The following is a 24,239-nucleotide window of genomic DNA, read 5'->3' as shown; positions in this document are numbered from 1 at the left end:
CCTGGGTCAGGAAGATCCCCTGGAGGAGGGCATGGCAACCCACTCCAGTATTCTTGCCTGGTAAAATCCTGTGAACAGAGGAGCTTGGCAGGCTACAGTTCATGGGGTCACAAAGAGTCGGACACGACTGAAGCAACTGAGCACACATTCCCTCACTAGAGTACAAACCTCTTACGTCCATGAACCTTGTCTTAATTATCATCCCATCCTCCGCCCCCAAATTTAGTATCTGACACACAACAACCTAGTTCAATGATGAGACAGAGAAGGGAGCTGCCACCACGCCCTTTTCCTTCAAAGCAAACCCTCTCTGTCCACATGTCACCTCTATTTGTACCGCAAATTTGTACCGCAGTGTTGGCATCACTCAGGACGAATTGAAATGAAGCCTAAGACTCTGGCTTCTCCAACTGATCAATTCTGTTTTTCCATCCCCCTTCCTACCTGCTTTCCGTGAATGAGGGAACAATTTAAATTAGGGGCACCAGGGGGCGCTCTCAGGCAAGAAGAAATAGAGAAATCCTTCAGTTCAATCCCTGTCGTGTCCGACTCTCTGCAACCCCATAGACTGCAGCATGCCAGGCTTCCCTGTCCATCACCAACTCCCGGAGCCTACTCAAACTCATGTCCATTCTGTCCATGATGCCATCCAATCATCTCATCCTCTGTCGTCCCCTTCTCCTCCTGACTTCGATCTTTCCCAGCATCAGGATCTTTCCCAATGAGTCGTTTCTTCGCATCAGGTGGCCAAAGTATTGGAGTTTTAGCTTCAGCATCAGTCCTTCAACTGAATATTCAGGACTGATTTCCTTTAGAATGGACTGACTTCCTTTCGGATGATTTCCTTTAGGATGGAGAAACTCTTATAAACCTCAACTCCAATTTCATCACATCATTGCTCAAGAACTTGCAGTGGCTCCCCACTGCCTCTTCTATCTTAAGATCCAAGTTTCTCTCCCATGACTTTACCCCACTTCATCTGCCCAACCTCTCATGTGGATGCACCCTCTACCCTCTTGAATTTCTAGTGAGCCGTGTAACACTTTATTTTAGCACCAGCTCTTTGCATAAAGGTGGTGCCAATAGGTGGTAGCAGTGGCTGAAGCTCTCCTCAAGACACTCTAGGTAAACATACAATGAAAGTGAAAGCGGTGAGCTGGCTATGCAAACAGCAATTCATGTCTGCCAGCCTCCCCACATCAGCCTGACCTTCTAGCCAGATGCTGATGCTGAAACTCTTTAATACAGAAGAAGCAGTTGTCACTGTGTGTGTCCCTTTCTTCAGCCTCACCCCTCCTCTCCTCGTTTGTGCCACTTGCTCTGCTTGGAATGATCTAGCCTCACTCCTCCCCTATCTAAACTTGACTTTTCGCTGGAGCCTCCACACTTCCAGAAAGGCTTTCCTGGCTAGTGCAGGCACCGTCCATAGATGCTCCCTCTTCTGAATCCCTGTTGCATTTCCTGTTTATACCACATAATTCGTTGGTATTCAATCTGCTGCTTTCTTTTCCATGATGTGTTTACTTAATCCAGCTGTAAATTATCACAGGTATGGGGCCCAGGTTTGGGAGTTGGATCGATCTTTGTTCAAATTTTAGTTCCTTGGAGTGATCAAAAAGTTCTGGAACTAGACAGTGGTGATGGTTGCATAACATTGTGAGCATGCTTGATGCCACTGACTTGTACACTTAAAGTGGTTAAAAGGGTAAGTTTTAGGTTATGCACATTTTAGCACACTGAAAAAATGTAGCTCCACTACTCACAGGCTGTGTGACTTTAGGTCATGTAATTCTTTTCAGTTTCCTCATTTTTTGTTGCAAAGATCAAGATAAATATTAGCAATGAAAATGACCCTTAAGTCATGGGCTGAGTTGTACAGCCCTGTGAAAATATTAGCTGTGAGTAGCTTCTTCACTTATTCTGAGTACTGCCATGTCCCTTCTCAACAGTCACTGGTTTGGCCACTTGCCCAAGATTAGTTAATTAAGTGGCAGGGAGATCTCAAAGCCACCAATTCCTTCATGGAGTTTACAGCCAGGTATTGGAGACAAGTGCTTCTATGGTGGTTCAGTCGGTAAAAGAATCCACCTACAATGCAGGAGATGTGGGTTCGATCCCTGGGTCAGGAATCCCCTGGAGGAGGTCATGGCAACCGGCTCCAATATCCTTGCCTGGAGAATCCCACGGACTGAGGAGCCTGGCGGGCTACAGTCCACGGGGTTGCAAAGGGTCAGACACGACTGAAGGGACCGAGCACACGTGTTCACACCCTGGAGAGCAAAGCTGAACCAGCTCTTTCCAGCGTGACTGGGACACAATGGGAAGGTGCCAGGGAAAACGCAGCCCCAGTCTCACCTGGTCTGGGGATTTTCTCTGACTCCAAATTCTGTGTTCTCTCCACTTTTCAAGTTCCCTTGAGGCTGCGGGCCCTGGGATGTGGGTCAGGGAGACAGGGTTCAGCGTCCCTCTCCCCCCAGCTTGCTGTTCCCTTCCCCCCACCTCTCTGGCAGCCTCCAAGACCAGCTGTGGCAACTACAGAAGGGGTCACAGGCCCTGCCAGGGTACAGTGAAACAAGGCTCCCCTGCTCCGGGGCTCCCCCTGGGTTGTTCAAAGCTCTGGGTGTCTCCAGGGGTGTAGCAGAATCTGGGGTCACTAGGCTTCCTGTAGGCTCCTCTTGGGTAGACTAGCTGGCCCTTCCTCAGGGACAACTCAAAGTCAAAATTTAAACAGCTCTCTGGGGACACTCCTTCTCCTGGGTGGTGGTATTTTGGGGAGCGGATGTGAATTTCCCCGAGGGGGAGAGATGTAGGCTCCCAGTGTCCGGCCCTTTGCCCCCCCCCCCATATCGCTCTGTTCTCCAAATTTAGGATGGGAGGAAGAAGTGGGAAGACGTTTGGGTCCTCAGAGGCCAGAGAGCAGAGACCCAGGACCGGAAGCGAGACAATCCTTTATCACAGCTGACAGGAGCCCCCAGCCCTGCCTGAGGCTGAAATCCTGGCTGGATCATCCTACCCTCCCCTCCATCAGAGGTCACTGCGCCCCTGGGAGGCAGTGCTCAGGGATTCCCCATGCCGTCTGGCTCTCTCCCCAAACTCCACCCGACTCCCACCCGCAACTCAGCTCCCCCTCCGTTTCCCAAAGCAGAGACTGAATCACCTCCACCAGCCCTCGCTGGGAAAGGCCTGGAGACCGGATTACGGGGCTTCCGGAGAGCCCCCAAGGTCCCATGCCTGAGCCCCTCCCCGGCCTGCAGCAGTCTGAGCATTTATGGTAATGTTTGGATTGGGGCGAGCTCGGCCGGATGCCCCGCCTCCCCAGGGCAGGACCTGGGATCCCCTGGGCTGAGGCCCTGGGTGCTGGAGGGCAGCCCACGTGGAGAGGGACTTGGGGTCAGAGAGGACTAGAGGGGACAGTCCAGGCCCGAGGGACAGCTCAACAGGGCTGGGGTCTAGGATGGGAGGGATGGGTCCCCCTCTGCACACTGCACTCACTGTGAACCCTCCCTCTGGTTTATGGGTCCCTAATCCCCAGGAAGAGTCCCCCTGTGGCCACATCCTCTTTTCCCTCCCCCCCCCCCCCTTAGCAGGGAAGGGGCTGGGAGGATGGGAGGAGAGGCCAGCAGCTCCCAGGGGAGTCGCTGGAATGCTGGGAGCCTGGGAACGGACCCTGCAATGTCCCTGGGAAAGCCAGGCTGTGGGAATCCCACCCACAGCCCCCTCCCCAGGATGCGACACCGGATGCCAGAGACAGATCCTACCTCCCCAAGAGGGGGCTTCTGTGAGAGTGGGAAAACCCCCCTGTCCCAGCCCAAGCCTGGCTCGACCCCCCGGAGTTCAGTAGGCCAGCTGTGATGGTGACGCCCCCTCCCGCGCCCTCCTCTCCCCCGCCGGCTCCGATATAATCCCGGTCATTGTGCCACCACCTCCCCTCCCCCGCCCCTTCTCTGGACCCCTGTACAATGGGGCCTTTGCCTCTTCCAGCACTCAGGGTGGAGATGAACTCACTGACGGTTTCTCCAAGTTTAAAAATAGCCCCTCCCATCTCCCCTACCCCGCCCCACCCACCACCACCACCACAAGTCACCCTCCTCCTCTTCCTTGGCGTTTCTGGGGCGCAGCTCAATCCAGTCTGCATCTCCTTCCTGCCTGGAGTCAGGTGCGAAGGACATGGGTAAGACCACGTCCGGCCAAGACAGGGGCCGCTTCCCCCTATTCAATCTCTTCCCCAACATTTTCCACCCAGCCCCCCAGTATCCGGTTTCCTGGCCCGGATTGCCTCAGCAGCAACTGCCCCCCACCCTCCTCCTACCCCGTTTTTTCACTCCCTTAGCACAGTCGCCTCCCAGCTCAGACCCCCAACACTGGAAAAAATTCTCCTACCTCTCTTCCAAAGACTCAGACTGAACCCTATTTTTAGGCCAGGCTGGGGGGGGGGGATTCCCCAGCCTCAGTCATTGCCGATATTGCTGGCCCACCCCCTCCACCCCATAGCTCCTTCTCTTACTGCAGATGTAAACTTGTCTTTATCAGCTTCCTTCCTCTGTTCAGCCTGCCCTTCTCATATCCGCCAGGTTAAGGCCCCTCCACCGGAGGGGGTGGGTGGGAGACCACTGTACCCGCTCTGAGTGAGGGCTCCTGGGTTTAATCTCACCCCAGCAGGACTAGACCCCCGGGGCAGGACTCGCCTTCTTTTTACCTCCAGCTCCACGTGGGGGATGGGGGGTGGTCCCACATCGTACAATGAAATGAAAGCCCCCACTCACCCCGGAGACAGCAGTTGAGAGACTCAGACTGTGGCCACCACCCCACGCAGCCTCAGTTTCTCTACCTGTGGTCAGACTTATGCCCAAGAGACGCACCAAGGGCCTTCTGCACCCCCTGGGTCTGCCGTGGGAGTGAAGAAGGCAGCCTTCCTACCCATTCCTTCTGGAGAGAAATGAGGCAGGGAACTTAGGGCTCTGGTCTGGGGCTCTGCTCATCCTGGCCTGCATCTGGGCAAGGCTGCCTCCACCTGAGTCCAGGCACAACAGTGTCTGCAGATGGAAAGCCCACAGTGGCCTCCTTGGCTCTCCCCTTCTGCTCCATCCTCTCGCTGAAAGTTCTTCCCCGTCTGCTTCCTCTCTTTCCTGCAGCTGTGGATGCTCTAGCTTCTGGCATCTCAGAGAAACGGAGATACCCATCTCAGACACCCTCCACCTCCTGCCCCTTCACCCTGTGCTGCCATCACTCGGCCTCCTTCTGCCTCCAGTCCCCTCTGAAGCCTCTCCAAGGACTTGACCTCTTTGGTTTGGAATCCTAGAGGGCCCCGCTCATGAAGCCTTCTCGAGATTGTCTGCCCCCTGACCTCTACCACCCACTCCCTGGCAGTCCAGATCACCCTAAGCTACTGGCTTCCCTAAAGGACAGTCTCTGTGCTAGTTTGGTGGGGACGTGTGGGACACAGAGGTCACCCTGGGCTCTACCCTCATTTCCCTTTCACCGCAGAGGCAGCTCCACCACCCCCTCCTAGCTTCACTCTTCTCACAACGGAAGAAGAATTCTGAACTGACCGTCCTTGGTGGTTAGCTGGCTTTGCTTTCAAGCTGGAGAGAGGAGAATGATTAGTTAATGGTGTTAAGAGAAGGGAAGGGGGTGGGGGGCAGGGAAGCAGAATACCATGCCCAGCTCTGAGATTGCCAGGGCAAACAGCATCCTTCAGCCATTCCCACTCCTGCCCCTGCAGACAAAAACAAACGCATCCATTCCATTCTGGGCCCTGGGCCAGTCCATACATTCACTCTAGGGGATGAGGAAGCACCATCCTTCTCTGACCCCCCACCCCCACCCCGGGCTCCAGGCCCCTGGCTTGGCCCGCCTGGCATGGCCTCTGGCTGAAAATTAATGGAGATGGAGGAGGGGACCAGCAAGGATCTGAAAGATGAGGGCTGATGTGGCTCAAGAGTCATCTCGACGTCATCAAAACGCCATCCCGGAGCATCCTCTAAGTCACCTGCCCATCTCAGGCATTTGCCACCTCACCCTGCTCCTCCCCCAACCAGCGGCAAGGCTGCCCTGCCTAGGACAGGACTCTATCTCAAATCCAGGCCCCCTTTAGACCTTCCCAGTTGGAGGGGTCCCAGCCGATGTGGACCCCTTTCCCAGGGTCAGGGAGCTGGGGGTCTGTATCTAAGAGACAAGAATCAGTCTCACTCCCCAGAGCCTCAGTTCAGGTTCAAGGGACCAGAAGATCCAGGCTTTGGGAATAAGGGGAGATGCAGGTCCCCTCGCCTCGCTGGGACAGATTCCACTTGGGCAGGGCAGCCTGGAGTCAGTTCTGATTCCTCCTCCAAACCCCCCACCCTCAGCAGCTGGGGGGGCCAGAGACTTGCTGCAGGGGGTCCCTTCAACCCTCAGCAACAGCAACAGGTATGGGGGGGCGCAAGCTGGAGACCTTGTGCCGATTAACTCACTTCCCCCCCTCTTTTCTTCATTCAGGGGAAACTGAGTCCCAGGTTGGGTTCAGTGAGTGAAGCCAGCAGAAGCAGAAACCTCAAGATCCGGGCTGGGTGGAACAAGTGTAACAACTTCGGGCCTGTGAATGCAGCCCCTCCCTGCTTCCTCTGGTCTGAGACTTGAAGGGGCTGGGGGTGAAGGGACCACCCTTAGCGCGCCGTCTCCACTCCCCAGTACAGATGCCTCTGGGTCTGTGGACCCTGAGCCCAGGGTTCTTCCCTCAAAGCGGCCAGGACTGCAAGACTTAGGGGCAGTGCCAGGCCGGCGACCGCCGCAGTGATGCAACCGTTCTGGGAAGCCCGATTTCTCTGGGGCAGAGGTCCGGGGAAGTGGACGAGGCGGCGGGCAGAAGAGCTTAAATGGGAGCGAGGCCCCCATCAAGGACACCAAGGACCTGCCAGTGGCCCCTCGGCCAGGAGGTCCCCCAGGGCTACACGGGCTGGCTGGGGCTAAGCGGGGTCTGACCCGGCGGGACTCCAGCATCCGGGCCAGCTTCTCCCCGCAGCCGCCTCGAAGACACCTGTCACCGCCCCCTGTCCGTTCCTTAGCGGGGGGCTGGGAGGAAGGCTCCGGCCTAACCCCGCGCCGCGCGGCGCAGCTCCGGGCATCTCGGCGCCGGGCCCGCCCCCTAGGGCTGCGGCGCGCCGGGCGGGGGGTGGGCTGCGCGGGGTGTGGCGGGCGGCCCGGACGCCCAGGCCCCCTCCCCCGCCCCCCTGACGTCAGCCCCCGGCGGCCGCGAGCTCCCTCACTTGGCTCTCGCCCTCCGGCCGGGAAGCATGGGACGGTCCGTGGTCATCTGCGCTTTCCTGCTCGCCGTCTGCTGCTGCTCTCGCCGCGCCGCGGGTAAGTGAGCTCGCTGGGGCCCCGCACCCAGAACGGCCCGGCCGGGCGGTCTTCGGCGGAGAGTGCCCGGGAGCAAAGCCCGCATCCTGGCGAGGGCCAGGGCTTTGCGCGGCGGCGTGCGCTCCTCCTCTCGGGGTCCCCGGAACCCGGCGCCTTGAGCGCGTACAACTCTTCTTTGTGGCCAGTTTGCAGCCTCTGTTCCAGACCATCCCGGGAGCAGGACTGGGGAGACGGGGAGGGGGCTGCTGCCTAGAGCGGGAAGGGGTGGAGCAGAGTCCCTTCGGGCGCTGGGGAGAGCTTTTCTTCAGGTGCTTTCTCGGGGGCGGGGGGCGGGGAGCGTGATTAGAGCCTTGGCGGGAGGGGCAGCTACAGCGCATCCCCAAATCCTGAATTCCGCGCCCGCCTGTTGCTGGAAAACGCAGCTTTCTCAGCCGGAGGGGTGCACCGACCCCTCCCTCTCCCGCCTGGGCTTCGAGCCAGGCTAGAGGTGAGCGAGAAGGGGAGGAACGGCGGCTCCAGCCCTGCCAGGGCGTTGGCAAAGCCTGGAGCGCCGTGTGGGTCCCCTCGCGCCTACCCGGGTGACGGGGTCACAGGTGGCAGGGACTAGGGATCCCGGAGTCCCAGAGTGCGAGCGCCCCAGGCTTGTTACACCTCCCGTAATGGGACCAGATGCAGGTGGGAAAAGGGCCCCTGCACCTCGGAGTTTTTCTCTGAAACTGCCTAGGAGCCGGGCGCTCCCGGGCTCACCCTGCCCTTGTATGGCCGTAGTGGTGTCGCTCGTTTCTCTTGGCTCAGTTTCCCGGGTTCCAGCCGCTGGCTGGCTGGGGAAGGGGAGGTCTGGGCAATACCCAACGCCATGGCTTCGTGCCCAGGCCAACAGTGTCCCTGGGGTACCCTCGGTTGCTGCCTTTCTGGGGGATGGAGGGGAAAGGGCTGCATGGGGCTCCAGTGCTGCAGAAGGTCCAGCCCCACCCTGCCCCGCTCTTCTAGTGCTGGGGAAACCGAGTCAGGGAGCTGAGGCTTTTGCTCTGGGCTGAAGACCACTCCATCTGCCCTCATTATCTGGGAGCCAGCTCAGGGCAACCACCCAGGCATCCGAGTCCAACCAGATGGTATGGAGTGACATCACCTCCTTATGGGGCGGGCAGGACACTGGCACCACTGACGTCACTCTTGCCCACTGCCTGGCCCTTGCCCTGACCCCTGCCCCCGACCCCAGGGAGAGATTCTGGCCCCTCCATGACTCCAACCCCTCCTGTACTCACAAGACTCCCAGGATGGGGTCCCTTGAGAGTGTGGGAATTCACAGAGGTGCTGCTTACGGAGTAGGAGATAGGGGTCTCCTGGCCAGGGTTGCCCATTGGGGTCTTATGGGGGGGAATTGGGGGGCAAAGGGTAGAGTAGTGATGTCTTACCCTGGGTTTGGGGACAAAAAGGGCCTGTGTGCCCAGGCCTGGCACATGCCTTGCATTCCCGCACTCTGAGCTCACCCAGAGAGGAGGGGGCCTGGAAGGAAAGGGGCCTTCCTCTTGGCCCACCCTCTGCCAGCCTCATCTGGGAGTTCCTGATGCTCAGGGTCTCTGCTCCAATGACCAGAAATGTCCATCCCCTCCTCCCTTCAGCCAGGAGAGGGCCGGCCAGGGATTGGGGGATCATACACAGTGGTTGAGGCTTAGAAAGGACAGTGTGCCCTTCGGACCCTCATAGAAGTGGCAGAGAGAACAGCTGCTGTGAGCGGGTGTGAGCGAAGGGCATGATGAGCAGCTGGAGCTCACACAGCTGCTGGTGCCCCCACCGCCCCCCCAGGTGTGCCCGGAGAGGCTGAGCAGCCGGAGCCCGAGCTGGTGGAGGTGGAAGTGGGCCACACGGCCCTTCTGAAGTGTGGCCTCTCCCACGCCCAGGGCAACCTGAGCCACCTAGACTGGTTTTCTGTGAGTACAGCAGAGGGCAGCAGGGGTGGGAGGCCCTACCCTTCATGTAGGCCCCAGGACCCTCACCCCCGCCCTGCCACCTCCGCTCAGGTCCACAAGGAGAAGCGGACGCTCATCTTCCGTGTGCGTCAGGGCCAGGGCCAGAGCGAGCCTGGGGAGTACCACAACCGGCTCAGCCTCCAGGACAAAGGGACTACTCTGGCCCTGACTGGCATCACCCCCCACGATGACCGCATCTTCACATGCCAGGGCAAGCGCCGGGCTCAGGAGCACCGCATCCGGCTCCGTGTCTTCAGTGAGTGCCCCGTCTGTGCCTCGTGGGCAGCGTGGGGCATGGGAAGCGGTGGTCCCACATGCCTCCCCATCTCTCTCCCTTGTAGAAGCTCCGGAGGAACCAAGCATCCAGGTCAATACCCTGGGCATTTCTGTGAACAGTGAGGAGCCTGTAGAGGTGAGATCTGCTGGCGTGGCCTGGGGTGGGGGGAGGCGGATAGGCAGGAGCTAAGAGGGGGCAGCTTGGCGGGGTCACAGAGGCAGGAAGCCTCACGCCCTGTCCTCCTTAGGTTGCTACCTGTGTCGGAAGGAATGGGTACCCCGTTCCTCAAGTCACCTGGTACAAGAACGGCCAGTCCCTGAAGGAGGAGAAGAACCGTAAGTCATCCTCTCTGCCCTTAGAAGCCGTGCTTGTGGCACTATATGGGGACTGCTTTGCACTTTTACTTTGTTTTTTTGACTGCACTGTGAGGCATGCCTGATCTCCAACCAGGAATGAAACCCATGACCCCTGTGTTGGGAGCGCAGAGTCTTTAATCACTGACCACCAGAAAAGTCACTACTTTACTTTTTTTTAAGTACACTAGCCATCCATGAAAATATTATCGTTACAGTTCAAACTGTACAGAAAATCTAGAAGGAAAATTTCCTTCGTGCCCCAGACCCCCCTTCCAGAAATATCTTTGCTGTCAGTGTGTATGTATTCTTTCAAGCCTATTTCTAGGTCCTTACTCACACATGTAAATACATCTAGGACTATATAGGGTTTTGTTTTTTATTACTTAAATCAGTGGTTCTCTTCTAAGGCTGATCTTGCTCTCCTCTGGGACACTCAGCAGTGTCTGGAAATATTTTTGGTTGTTGCAAATGGAGAGATGCAACTGGCATCTGGAGGGTGGAGGGCGGTGAGGCCAAGGATGCTGTAAACATCCCGCAGGGCACAGAGTACTTCTGACTCCAAATCTCGGTAGTGCTGAGGTGGCGAAACCCTGATCTGAATGGCATGGCCTGCCCTACACTTTGTTTTCCTTTTGACAACAAGTCCTGGAAATCTTGCTGGATCACTCTGTTTAGATCTACCTGATTGTTTACCTACTGCCCAGCACTTCACATGGCTGAGCTATAATGGAATATATAATATAGCTACAATATGATCTAGCTAACCATTCATTCTGGTTTGTAGACATCCAGAGTGTTTTCTCTTTATTTTTAAATCACTGTAGTATTATTTGCACACACCCTTGTATGAGTGCCCACGTGTGTTTGGGGTAGATAACGAGCAGTAAATAGCTGGGTTGAAGGGTTGCAGGTGGCATTTGTAATGATCCACAGCCCTCTACAGGGGCTCCCCTGCCATTCTTTCCCCGACCCAGGATACCACAGGGTGGGGTTGGCGGCGGAGCAGAGACCCACCGAACCCTTCTCCCCTTCCTCCTTGACCAGGGGTCCACATCCAGTCATCCCAGACCGAGGAGTCGAATGGTCTGTTTACCTTGCGCAGCGTTCTGCAGGCACAGGTGTCTAAGGAGGACAAAGATGCCCAGTTTTACTGTGAGCTCAGCTACCGGCTGCCCAGTGGGAACCACATGAAAGAATCTAAGGAGGTCACTGTCCCTGTTTTCTGTGAGTACCGACCCTTCACAGTGGGGCTGGGTCCTGCGAGCTCCTGCCGGCCTGGTGCAGGGGCCGCTTTTGGGCTGAGAACTGTCCCCTTTGCTTGTGCAGACCCGGCAGAGAGAGTGTGGTTGGAAGTGGAGCCTGAGGGGATGCTGAAGGAGGGAGACCGCGTGGAAATCAGGTGTTTGGCTGATGGCAACCCCCAGCCCCACTTCAGCATCATCAAGCAGGTATGGGACCTCTCTGTTCTGGGTGGAGGCAGGCATGCAGGAGTGGCTGGAGGTCTGCTTTGATCATGCCTTCGTCCTCTCCCAGAACCTCAACACCAGGGAGATGGAGGAAGAGAGGACAGATGACAACGGGGTCCTGGTCTTGGATCCCGCCCAGAAGGAGCACAGTGGCCACTATGAATGTCAGGGCCTGGATTTGGAGACCACGACATCGCTGCAGAGCGACCAACAGGAGCTGGTGGTGAACTGTGAGGGGCTGGGGGCCCAGGACAGGGGGACCAGGCTGGGGCGAGAGGGAATCTGCCCCACTCTGTCCTGCCTGACCCCACTGCTGCACCCCCAGATGTGTCTGATGTCCGGGTGAGCCCCGCAGCCCCCGAGAGCCAGGAGGGCAGCAGCCTCACCCTGAACTGTGAGGCTGAGAGCAACCAGGACCTTCAGTTCCAGTGGCTGAAAGAAGAGGTACCCAGGTGGGCCCAGGGCTCTAGGGGGGTGGGTGGGCATGGGAGTGACCTCTGACCCGTCTCTCACCCCAGACAGGCAAGGTACTAGCAGAGGGGCACGTGCTCCAGTTACACAACTTGAAACGGGAAGCAGGGGGAGGCTACCGCTGCCTGGTCTCTGTGCCCAGCGTTCCTGGCCTGAACCGCTCCCAGCTGGTCAATGTGGCCATTTTTGGTGAGGCCCTTGAGTTGGTTGGTGGTTTCAAGCTCTTTGGGGTCAGAAATCACCTGCTGCCCTGGGGCGCTCTGGTGCGGGAGGGGGTGGTGGGCTGGCAGAGTGTGCTATCTCAACCTGCCCTGCCCTCAACGCAGGGCCCCCGTGGATGGCATTAAGGGAGAAGAAGATGTGGGTGAAGGAGAACTCGGTGCTGAATCTGTCCTGTGAAGCCTCGGGGCACCCTCGGCCCAGCATCGTGTGGAGCGTCCACGGCGCGGTGAGTGGGCATATGGCAGCCTCCCAGGCGCTGGGCCGTCCCCTCACAGGCTCTGCTGCCACCACCCGACACCCTCCCACCCCTGAGCCGCGTCTCCTTCCTTGTAGGCAAGTGAACAAGACCAGGAGCCGCAGAGTGTCCTGAGTGTCCTGAATGTCCTGGTGACCCCAGAGCTGTTGAAGACAGGCGCTGAGTGCGTGGCCTCCAACTCCCTGGGCAGAAACACCACCATCATTTTCCTGGAGCTGGGTAAGGAGCAGGGTCCTGCAGAGGGGGTGGGGACCAGCCCCCCTTGGGCTCGTTCCTATCCCACCCCTGCCCCCAATCCATTTCATGTTTTCCACCCCAGACTCCAACAGAACCACCAACATCAGCACCTCCACCGTCAGCCCCCCTGCCAGAGCCAACGGCACTTCAACAGGTGAGCTGGGCTGGACCGGGCATCCTCATGCTGCCCTGCCCTGCCCAGCCCAGGGGAGCCCCGGACAGCCACCCATCTTCCATCAGCCCTGGACTGGGCAAGGCAGATGGTAACATGGCAGCTTGGGGTAGGGAGTGACTCTGAGTTTCTTTGTGGAACAGAGAAGAAGCTGACAGAGCCTGAAAGCAAGGGTGTGGTCATCGTGGCTGTGACCGTGTGCGTCCTGGTCCTGGCCTTGCTGGGCGCTGTCCTCTATTTCTTCTACAAGAAGGGCAAGCTGCCATGTGGACGGTCGGGCAAACAAGAGATGTAAGCACAGTACCTGGCATCTTGCACAACCCCCCCATCTCACGCTGCCAGCTTGCTGCCTCCTCGGGGACGTTCCCCTGCCAGCCCCCGGCCCACTAGCCTGTTAGGAGCAGGAATGGGACACCTGCTTTCCCACCACTACCCAGCTCCTTCCAGCACACCGCTTCCCTTCTTCCCTGTTGCCCTTCCCCAAGCTGGCCCAGAACTCCCAAGGGCCCATCACCCAGTGCCCCGTCCCTCCTGACAGCTCCTGCTTCCCTTGCCCTCAAGTTGCCAACCTCTTGCCTCCCTCCCTCCTCCCAGCACGCTGCCCCCGTCTCGTAAGAGCGAATTTGTAGTTGAAGTTAAGTCAGATAAGCTCCCAGAAGAGATGGGCCTCCTTCAGGGCAGCAACGGTGACAAGAGGGCTCCAGGAGACCAGGTAGGAGGCAGTTCCTGTGGCCAGAGCCTGACAGTCTTCAGGGATTGGGAGCAGCAGGGGCTGACGGTTGCTGAACACTAACTCTGTCCTTCATCCTTCCCCGTCTCCAACGGGGAGCAGCTCCCACCTCGCCTCCCTAACACTACTCACAGACGGTAGGGCCAGGCAGGTGGCTGAGGGACCCTGGAGAAGGTAGCCCCCAGGACCAAGAGCAGGACCCCGTCCATCACCACTTCCTGAACGGCGCTGGTGGCTCACATCACTAGGTGTGACGTGCGGCCCAGTGGGATTTGGGGTCTCATCTCTCATTCCCTCCCCTGCCACCCCCCCGCCCCCACCCCACCCTGGCTTCTTCCCTCCAGGCGCTGCACCTAGTTCATCAGCTGTGGCTTCAGTCCCTCCTCCCTTTTAGCGCTCACACCTAAATCCTGGTCTGTGTCTCTGAATTCCCGCCTCACTTCCGCTCTTCACCCACGTTTAGGGAGAGAAATACATCGATCTGAGGCACTAGCCGCTGAATCGCACGGCGCTCCCTCCCCTGCCTGGAACCTTCCCTGTTCCCTGCTCACCCTCCTCCCCAGCACTCAGGATGGTCGCCAAAGCCTCTAAAGTGGACTACTGAAGTGGAGAAGATCCCCCTCCAGCTCACCTGCAGACCCCGTTTCAGAGGGCACGTGGGCTAGGACCCGAGCTGTCCTAAGAAAGACCTCGTGTGGCCCTGGAGGCCCCCTCTTCGGGGACCTGTCCACCACGGTCTCAATTTGTTGAGTGACATCATGCCAAGGAGGGGCCTCAGTATCCCAGAAATGCATAGGAGAGTTTCTTACAGAACTTGTTTTCTCTTTACACATTATGGATGTAAGTACCTGTCTTCTACCAGCAACCAAATTAGGGAGCCTGTTTACCTTGAGCTGACTTCCTGCTCCAGGGCTGGCTTTCATAATCCAGTTGTATCGCTGAAGCGTGGCTGTGGTGAGCCCAGGCCTCTCTCCGGGGGTGAGGGTCGCTGCTCACTTCAGTTCTGGGGAGACCCCCCCATAGTATATGGAAGCAGCTGCCTGCCTGCCTCTGGAGTCCCTTTTGCGACACTCCTTTCTTTCCCTGGGCAGAAGCCAGGACCTGGTATTGTTCCTTACAGGACAGTCAGTGAGGATGCCGGGCACAGATTTCCAGAGTGAAGGCCATTGGGCCCAAGCACCCTCATTCACTTGGCTCCCCCCACCCTCTCTAGGAATCACGTTATGACTGAAGGCTGGGGGTGGGGGCTGGAGATGAGGTCCAGATTGTCCTTTACAAGGGTTAAGGCTATAAAGTTATATTAGCACCAGGGTCCTCATGGGAGAATGGTACTTGGAGATGAGAAATGGGCCTGGCTAGAGCTTTGGGGCGTGTATGTGTATCTGCGTGTGTGTGTGCGCGCGCGTGTGTGTGTATATATATGGTTTTGTTAGGTTGTAAATTTGCAAATTGTTTCCTTTTTATATATGTGTGTGTATATATATATATGAAAAATAAAGCTTAATTGTCCCTTAATCTTACACTGTTTTTTATTCATCATGGGTATCACAGCAGCCTAGGGCCTGCAGAGTTGGAACGTTGCCAAAAGGAACACAGAGCCCTTTGCAGTTGGGAGCAGGGACCAGAGGTCACCTCTGTTTCTCAGCAGAGGGCTCGAGCTCTAACACAGGATAAGCTTGCTCCTCAGCAGCAGAGCTGCCCCGATCAAGGCAGCTTGCAGAGCCTGGTGAGCTGTCGGCAGAGAGTTTTTGCCCCTTTCCTGTCACTTAGACGGCTCTCCAGGTAGCATGACAGATGTCTGGTGATGAACTGGTGGGGTTATGCATCTGTCCCTATAGTTCCCCGATGTATTCTCCCTGACCCACGAATGAGCAAGAACTCTGGTCTGCTACAACAAAAGAAACTTTATTTAAAAATATTTTTTACAGACATGGGTGCCTGAAAAAGCTCTTTAGTTAACTGTGTATGGAAGTGAAAAAAATTAATAAATAACATTAGTATAACAGAACCTCTAAACATTAATACATTGGCAAAACAAAATGGACTTAAAATGAAAATGACTCTTAAAGCTCTGCTATTCTCTGTAAGAATATTTACCTTCTGTTTTATTCTTTACAGGTGAGAATGATTAAATACTGCTAATATAATTTTTTTATATTAATGACATTTTTAAAATAGTCCACAAAAATCTCATCTAAGGTTTCATTTTGTTTTATTTTTAACACTGATATACAAATGGGACTCTTCATTCTGGAGAAAGCATCAAGTTCTCTCCAGCCCCACCCAGGCCAAGAATGTCAAAATCCTGAATAAGGAGGACTTTGAAAAGAACTGTTTCTATCTCCCAATTCTTTATTAAGTTAAAGGCAAGGAAGAACTGAGAAGAGGGAAAGAGACAAGTAAAACGTCATTATACAGAAAACTGTTGTTGAAACCTACAGTGGCCACCATACTGAGGACAGGCTTCTGTTCCGGTACGTGGTCCTTGCTGCCCTGCCCAGGGGAAAACTCACCCCTGCAGAGGCACTATCTGCTTAATGCTCTACGTCTGAAGTTTTCAAATGAAAGGAAAGCCAAGTCTTAAGAGAGAGGCAGGAGGTCTAGGCCAGTTCAGGATCCAGCATAAAGACAAGACAAGACAAACAACCTCCTCTTCTTGGGAGTCCACTCTACACTGTTCCGTGCAGTTGGGTCATTGACAGGATCGGGAGGCTGGGTCACCTGAAACGGTCCAGAGGATACTTGGCAGTCATGGAACATTCTGTCTCCCGCTGAATACAGAACATCCAACCTGACAATTAAGATTCTGACTGGAGCCAACCAAATGATCCTGGGGTACAGTGCTCATTTCTTCCAACTCAGCACTGTGGCTGGGAGAAGGGACCACAGACCCGCTGCACCTGGGTGCCACCTCCCCGCACGGAGACAATTCCTCTCCCCTAGACTGGAGAACTAATGACACTCAAGGTAGAGGAGCTAAGACTCTGGTATTTCCATATTAAGTCCTAAAATGCAGCCTGGGATACAGTGCTGCCTTAGAAAGGCACAAAATGTTTGGTTTTTTTTTTTTCAGTGTGCTAAAAATTGTTTTGTTTTGAATAAAGGAAAAAGATATATAAGGTTAAAAATACCAAGTCACCACAGCCAGAAAGCAGAGGGAGGAGGTACCTCCTAGCTGCCACGCCCCTGCCACACATTTCAGCAGGAGGCCAAGGCCAAGACACTAAAACAAGGCTGAGACGGGCAGGTCAGGAGGCATCCGCTCTTGTGGGCCTGGCACCTGCAGGCTCACTCACCCGGACAGCAGAAGGAAGAAGCCAAGGAAGAGAATACACGTGGTCTATAGCCTTGTAAGCAGTCCCCTGCCTCTTCAGCTTCCAGACAGCCATAAGCTCAGCTTCCTCAGCCACAAAACAAGGTCAGAGGGAGGCGGGGAGGAGGGAACTGACACACATGGCACGTTGGCACCTATGTCAGAGTGCTGGGTGCAGGCACACATATACCCCACGGGGGGCCCTGCATGGAAGCGGCCCCAGGCCTGGGGAGGCTCAGACAGCCTGTACCGAGCAGGATCCCCTGGCCTCCCAAAGTGACCCAGGGGCAGGAGAATTTGTGAAGGGCGCCTCTCACATTTTGGGGGCCGAATAAGAATCTGGGGCCGGGCAATGAGAACTCTGATTTGTTCCACTGCCAGATCAGTAGGTTGGCCTTCAGCCTCCACTCTCTACACACACAGGGAGTGGTCAGCCACATTTTTCTCAAGCACTGAACAAGGGAAGGGGCAGCGAGATCTCCAAACAGTTGTTAGTCTGTTAGTCAACAGCTGTCCCTTGGCACCGTGCTCTCCAGAAGACTGTCAGGGGGCCTCCAGGAAGGCCTGGCTCTCCCCACCCTGACTCCCCCACTCACTCCTGGGCTACTTTCCGGAACCAAGAAACATTGGTGCTCCCCCTCTGAAACCAACCCAGACTTCCTAGGACTCGGTGAAGGCAAGTGGCACTGCTGTCCCTCTGCCCCTGAATTCTGGAGCCTAGAAGGGAATTTCAAACACACAGGCCCCAGCCTTCACCATGAGCCTCAGTGTGTATCTTTGGATTATTAGGTGACTTCGATGTACATCAAATGACTCCAGTAGTTTAAAAAAGTTGTAAGTAATTATGAAATGCATTAATGACAAGGGACAGGCTCTGGGATGAAAGAAATAAGATCAGAAGATTCAGGCAAGCAAAAGCACGGCTTTAAAAAACCAACAAATAAAGGCTTTACTACAGGACGACAAAGGAAGCAACCGGACAGAGAGGACAGATGCATCCTGTCGAAAGAGCTCTCAGTAGAAACTCTCAACTGGAATCTATACCTAATTCACATCCTGGCAACTGTCCCAATGTCATAAATTCTTACTGCAAAGTAGTTTCTGAGGTACCGCAGAAGGCCTGCCTAAGGACATCACTGCAGAGGAAAGACTAGATAAACGGTGGGGAGGAGGGCGTGGAGGGACTGAGGCCACAGGCCCGGAGAATGAGTATGTTCTCAGCACTAAAACCTGAAGAGAGCCCAGAAGTCCACGGGCAGGGACGATGGGATTTGTGATCTGCTCTCTGAAGAAACTGAAAGACAGCCAGAAACCTGAGATTAAATGAAGGCTAAGAAATGTCACCCAAGAAAAGACTAGCTCTGGAATAGGAGAAACGGGTCCTGAAGAAAGATGTAAGAAATCTTGGATGCCAGGACTCATAAAGGCAAGAATAACAGGCAATAAAGAACAGTGAAGACAGTAACCCAAGTTAACGTTAACCTAAGTGTTTCTTCAATGTCCCAGACACAGTCCTCTGCCTGCCTTTCCCCTCTCAAGAAAGCAGTATGGTAAAATTTTACTACTAAAGTATTGGTTTGGCCAAAAAGTACATTTGGGTTTTCATGTCATGACATCGTGTGCAAAAGCTGATTGAACTTTTTGGCCAACCCAAAATGATTTAGGGTCTCTCTCACCTCCAGTCAGAACCTCCCACTGCCCCTTCTTCCCACCTGAACTAACATGCGGCTGCGCCCTGTGTGGCAAAGGCTGACTGGTTGGGTGTCCACACCTGATCAATAGGAGGGGCTGATTTCCTTGAGAATATGAATAAGAGGAACTGGGTATCTGTTAAAGTGATGATCTCTAGAACTGGGGGGTCATGAGGACTTGAGGACCAGGGTACTGATTTCAGGGCCACACATTACTGACAGATTTACTTGCAGGAGAAAGGACGAGCTGCAAAGTTTCTCAGCTTCACGCAGAATTAACTGTACTGCTTCACTGGGTTATGGAAGATACTCTGCATCCTGATGACTCCCTCCTTTCTTCTGCTTGAATCCTTCTGTTTCTTGTATCCGAAAGACTGCTCAACAGGACGGTCAAAGATACAGCCTTGACCTTCTTCCACTATGTGCCCCGCTCCATGCATTTCTAACATGAGGCTGCTGATGTAGACTGAGATCAAAGTAATAGTAATGCTTTATGCTGAGAATCCTTCAGATCGAATTTCTAGGGCCTGAAAATCCAGAAGGAGAATAACGTGTTGATTCTTATACTAAGTTCCAGGGTCTCTAAGCTCCATACTCTTAGAGATACAGGCTGACATTTTTGAGAACTGAGTTCAGTCTACCTCACTGCCTGGCTCTTGGGAGACCAAACAACTGGTGGACGATCAGGACCTAGAAACAGGTGCTCATCCTCCTCTCACAACTTTGGCCCTTCTAAAGAGACACAGGATTAGCAGAAAGGTTGTGGAATGACCGGAAACCAATTCTACACAGGATGGGAGATGGTAAGAGGTCCCAGAAGGGTCGTAAGAAAACTTCCTAATAAAGGGAAATAGGAATACAAGCAGCTAAGTAAAAAGATCAAGGAAGGCACTAGAGTGGAAAGGGGACTGTAGGCAGATGCTTTCCTTAAACATTTGACTGCCTTACTGTGCAACTCTGAGCCAATGAACAGACCCACCAAACAGACTGTAAACACATAAAAATGGTGGGTAATCCATGAGACTTACATGGAGGAATCGCCCAGACATTGTCAAAACTATACGAAGATAACAGGGGTTAAGGGGAGCATCTTGAATTGATTCTTAACCAGGACAGCTCTATACGGAAACGTATGTCTGCATAAAGAGCTGTGACTATAAACTGCACAGTCGAATTGGGAATGGGTATTTTAGGGCCAAATGCACATGCTGGATAGTCCAAGCACAATTCCCCAGCATCAGTAAACCACCCTGTGGTGGCAGGGGAGAACACGGAGCTGGCACTTCAGGCTCATGGTATTCAGTCACAAGAGAGCCAGGCCAGCGGTGAGCATATCATTATTCCATGGGCAGTGGTCACTGCAGAGTCAGCAAGGCCAACAGCACGAGGGGAGATTTACAGTTTGGGAAGAGGGCCTGTACCCCTCTGCCTCTCATGACGTGAGGTAGGAGAATATTCTGCACTAACACCAATGCTGGTCACATGCAAAAAGGTCTAGATCCTGTTAAAGGGAACATACAGCTGGTTTCTACTTTGCAAGCAAATATACAAAATTCATGTGTGAGGTTTCTGATTGGACCATAAAATATATTTTACTTTTCTGTAGAGGAAATAAATATTTTAAGTATGAGAAATAGCAACCCCCCTAATTTTTCTTCTAAATCCACAAAACAGCTAAATGATACTAACAGTACTATCCCACACCCTGGGCCCTGGTGTTAAGAGTCTGAATGAGAAGCAAAAGAACAGAAGGACGGCACAACACTCAGAGCAGGGTTGGGGGCACAGAGTTAGGGGAGAGAATGGCCACCCACAGGTGTGTATCACTATTGATATAAATATTAACAGATAAACGCTGAGACGATAGACTGCCAAATATATTATTTACCTAAAGGGAGGTATATCACTGAGCCCACAGGTTTTTTCCACCTTGAGAACCCCTGACTTTAATGGAAGGAGTACGGCAGGGGCGGTGGATGAAGCAGGCACCCAGCATCAAGGAGGGCTGTGGAAAGCAGTCTAGGGAGACATGGGGAAGCAGGGTTGAACCGAAGAGCCTAATGCATTTGAGAAAAGGGAAAACAGCAAAGTGGTTTTTACCTTACTCACCTGATAGCTAACGGAGGAGGAACCATTTGTAATGTAGAGGGAGAAAGGGGATGTGATTGCTCCAAATGGCAAAATTCAAAGCCCACTTGTGAAAGGGCAATTTAGTTAAATTCAGAGCAGAACCAAAGAATTAAAAACTGCCACACGAACTGAGGATGAAGAATGGGTGACTGGTGCCTCAAAGGAAAACTTAACAAATTATGGTTTTGGAAATATCCTCAAAACAAGAGCCATGTGAAAACTTGCCTGAGGCTCACCTGGCAATCTCAGGCTCAGACCCAGGCATGAACTCAGAGCACCCAAAGGAACCTCTCACAGAAAGGTCTGAGACCTTGAGTGTCCGCAGACAAACAACCGACAAGCTAAGAACCAGGCCAAGCAATGGTGCATATGTTCAACACCGAGTTTGAGGGCTGACCCAATGAACCACACAGGTACTCAATGAACTGTTGAGTACTGAATGACCCAATGAACCATTATGAAGAAAAAAGGATAAGCTTGCCTTCAGCGTATATAAGTAAGGACATAATCTTCAAAGAAGATTTTGCATGCACTTTGAAAAGACAAAGGATTTGCAGAACCACTGCTTTGTTCTCTTGACAGATCTTCAGACTATAGGTAGTATCTACAGATGAGGAAAAACTCCAGCAGGCAGAGGTATGCAAGCTGCTACCATGTTTTCTAGTTCTTCACCTAGGCCTTCCACATCTAAACAAAAGTGCAAAAATGAATGCTACCACAAGTGAAACACTATACTGGCTTTGAGCGGGAGACGCTAGGTTCCTCTTTCCTACTCTCTGTCACTTTCCTCTGCCCTCTCCACCCCCATTCAGGCCCTCCTGCACCCAGTGGGGGCTGCGTCATTTTCTGCCATAAAGAGAAGACACTGGGTAACCACGGCAATTCAGCAAGAATCCCCGAACCATCCACTCTGGGAATGTAAATGGCTCGGAGGCAAGAGGAGAAAAACAAAAGATTTAGGAGTAACTGAAAGCCAAGAAAAGAGCTAGAAAAAGCTTTAAGTCCAAAGATGATAAGATGGGAAAGAAAACAGATGCAAGGTCATTTCTGTTTGGACTGTGAGACAAAACCAGGTTTTAGATTGTGAGGCAGGTGGGTTTATCAAGGAGCAGGCTTGTTTCTGACCAGGAGGAAGGTTACCCACTGCCAGGGAAGTCAGTTAAAAGGCTCGGGCCGGAGAACTAACTGAAATCAAGAGGTCCCTTGGTAGTATCTACAGGAACAGACCAACAAACTCTGAGTCTTCTTTACCAACTGGCAAGGGCACAAGCTGCAGGGCTTGTCAATGTTGTCTGACTGCAGTAAAGGCATTGATTACACCAGTGATGTCTAATGACAGTGGGGAACGCAGTCACTAAAGAGTATCTGAGAGCTAAAGGGAAGAAGAAAGGGGATGGGGAGGAAGTAGGAAATGCTACATTCCCAAAGCCATAGGCACAAAGAGAAACGCGAGTCGCCAGGCAGCACCAGTGTAGGGTTGGTGCTGTCAGCAGAATGCTGTGCTACCCTGGAGTGATACCCCTCAACTCCTTAAAGCAAAGAAAAAACTCATCTCTGAAAATATAACCTGGCTCATCATCACAGGGAGACACACATATAAGCTGAAATTTACTGGGAAGAAAAGCTGAAGAGAGAAATCCTTATTGTCTGCTTTGTGCAATTTATGTATAACAAGGTAGAGAGCATGTGAACGGAGCTTCCTAAGTGCTTCATGGTATTTGGGCCAGAAAGCCATGCTGGAAACAAATGTTTTCCCCTTCCCATTAAGTAGAAAAACTCATGACCTACATTAGAACACATACCTGGCACCAAGGCAACTGACTCCCGCAGACTACTTTCTGGGGAGAGCATGGAATGTATCTGAAGGCCTCTATCTCATATCAGTCATTACATAATTATGATAATTAAAACATCTTTTTAAAAACAGATACAATGTTCCTATAGAAACAGTGCTTTGGAGTGACCAGTGTTCGCTGCGAGTATCAAACAGGACCATAATGACAGAGCAACAGTACTTTTTTCCCACCTATCTACCAAACAAACCAACACCATCACACATTATAAAGAACATCCTATAAGCTGCTTGGCGTCAGTAAGGCTGATCACAGCAAGCCCACTGCCAATGACGGACACTAAGGAGGAGGAGGGCGAAGGAGACAGGGAAAAGACAGAGCAGGGGGTGGGGAGGTGTTCTAAAAATACAAGACTTCAGCTATGCACATGATAATCCAAGCCAAAGGGGAGTGTTTGAGTTGTAATACACACTGGGGTTGGGGAGAAAACCACAGTAGATGGAAGTCTTTAAGATTCCTTCCTAAACCTCTTGTGCTAATTCCCCCCCTGGAATTTACACACACAGCAGGTTAATCTTATAATCACAGGACATACACAACCACAGACAGACAGACAAGACGCACGCAGCCATATTCTTAACCCAAGAAAGTCTTAAGTCCTCAATTAGGATTTACAGCACAGTACTTCTGCTTTCTGGACTGCTCCCCAGGTAGGCTACCATTTCACAAAAATCCACACTCTTTCCAAGTGGGAACTGAAGGACACCATCAAATGCACTCTTAAAACAAACAAAAGAATCAAGCCTCTTAGCTGTTCTGTCCTCAGTCCACTGCTTTGAAATCTTGGAACCACAGATGTGATACCGCACAGACAGGGCAAGACCTCACTGTGAAGTTTCCAAAGGAACCTAGCCGCCCTTTTGGGTGCTACTTGAGCGAGAGCTCCCGGCTCCTCGGTCCTCTAAGCTGTGGCAGGGAGGGGGTGTGCTAGGTGGCAACGTGGGCCGGAGAAGAAATAGAAACGAATTCCCGGAGGATGTTTTTGGCCATTTCGATGTTGTTGTGGGCAATGACCAAGGCTTTCTGAATGTCCTGATAGGAGTAGCCCTGGCTCAGGAGGCTCTCGATCTCGCTGGAGAGCTGCGGGGAGGCGGCGGCCGAGGCTGCAGCACTGCTCTGCTGACAGCTGCCTGCTTTCCGTTCAGAGTTGATTCTCCGAGGGAACGGCTTGGGTGGCCTCTCAGGAACCTGGGCACTCTCAGTAAAGTCTGGAAGAAATCCGAAAGAGAATATTTGCAAACCTGGGGGCGGGTGGGGGGGAGAAAGCCTCATCTAATAACAATGTGCTAATATGAGATATTACTGACTCACTGTCAGTCGGGTACCTGTGTTCTTCAGTCACACGGCTCGGTTTTTACAGCTTTAAGGGCTTTAGTGTACAGCCTTCCTCTCATGGCAGGACAGCCTTCTAAAGACACCATGCACTTGCCCTACTGACGGGGACCATGCTGCCCTGCACACACAACATCTGCAACATGCTTTACACTGAGCACCAAATTTTCACATGCATTACTGCCTGAATGAGCCAAAAAACATTTCTGAGGGGCCAGAGCAGACACTAGATTTCTCCCTTTACAAATCAAGGAACAGAAATAAGCTGAGGTCGCAGTGAAGAAGCATTAAACAAGGCTGGGTGGCAGAGGATCACCGCCTGTTTGGGCAATGGATGCCATGTATCTTTTTTCACCAGCTGTCCTGAAGGCTGTCTTCTGTTTCTAAAGTGACCGAAACTCTGGCCGCTGCGTTCCCAGGCAGCCACA

At 53.4% G+C, this 24,239-nt stretch overlaps 2 protein-coding genes across 8 annotated transcripts in view; one reads left to right on the top strand and one right to left on the bottom strand.

Annotated features, from left to right (window-relative positions):
• The first annotated feature begins 6,606 nt into the window (after positions 1–6,606).
• Positions 6,607–15,007, top strand: MCAM (melanoma cell adhesion molecule). Of its 3 annotated transcripts, none has more exons than XM_081541288.1 (16): positions 6,607–7,335; positions 9,142–9,266; positions 9,357–9,561; positions 9,647–9,717; positions 9,830–9,917; positions 10,983–11,162; positions 11,265–11,386; positions 11,472–11,634; positions 11,730–11,848; positions 11,923–12,064; positions 12,202–12,323; positions 12,431–12,572; positions 12,673–12,744; positions 12,906–13,053; positions 13,357–13,474; positions 13,956–15,007. In XM_081541288.1, exons 1-16 carry the CDS (start codon positions 7,269–7,271, stop codon positions 13,983–13,985), a joined length of 1,914 nt encoding a protein of 637 aa, XP_081397414.1. In that variant the 5' UTR covers positions 6,607–7,268; the 3' UTR covers positions 13,986–15,007. The 3 variants fall into 3 exon arrangements, with proteins under 3 accessions (XP_081397414.1, XP_081397413.1, XP_081397415.1); XM_081541287.1 differs by having other exon boundaries at positions 12,649–12,744; XM_081541289.1 differs by lacking the exon at positions 13,357–13,474.
• Positions 15,008–15,378: 371 nt separating this feature from the next.
• CBL (Cbl proto-oncogene) overlaps positions 15,379–24,239 on the bottom strand; it is an 89,857-nt gene continuing 80,996 nt past the window's right edge. For 3 of the 5 annotated variants that reach the window (XM_081541273.1, XM_081541276.1, XM_081541277.1), the window contains one exon: positions 15,379–23,687. In XM_081541273.1, coding sequence (XP_081397399.1) covers positions 23,407–23,687 — 281 coding nt within the window. In that variant the 3' untranslated portion in view covers positions 15,379–23,406. The remainder of the gene's footprint in view (positions 23,688–24,239) is intronic. The other 2 variants (XM_081541274.1, XM_081541275.1) reach the window with 1 other exon arrangement.

This window comes from Giraffa tippelskirchi, chromosome 11 (genome assembly GCF_054371585.1).
Source record: "Giraffa tippelskirchi isolate mGirTip1 chromosome 11, T2T-mGirTip1v1.2.pri, whole genome shotgun sequence".
Lineage (NCBI taxonomy): Eukaryota > Metazoa > Chordata > Mammalia > Artiodactyla > Giraffidae > Giraffa > Giraffa tippelskirchi.
Note: the sequence above shows the minus strand (reverse complement) of the source record. Positions and strands in the feature narration are given on the sequence as shown.

Bases quoted from the DNA above. Each gene is read 5' to 3' on its own strand.
- MCAM (XM_081541287.1), top strand. From the start codon at position 7,269: ATGGGACGGTCCGTGGTCATCTGCGCTTTCCTGCTCGCCGTCTGCTGC. The intron at 12,573-12,648 runs GTAAGGAGCAGG...CCCTGCCCCCAA, and splicing joins CATCATTTTCCTGGAGCTGG to TCCATTTCATGTTTTCCACC. The intron at 13,475-13,955 runs GTAGGAGGCAGT...ACCCACGTTTAG, and splicing joins AGAGGGCTCCAGGAGACCAG to GGAGAGAAATACATCGATCT.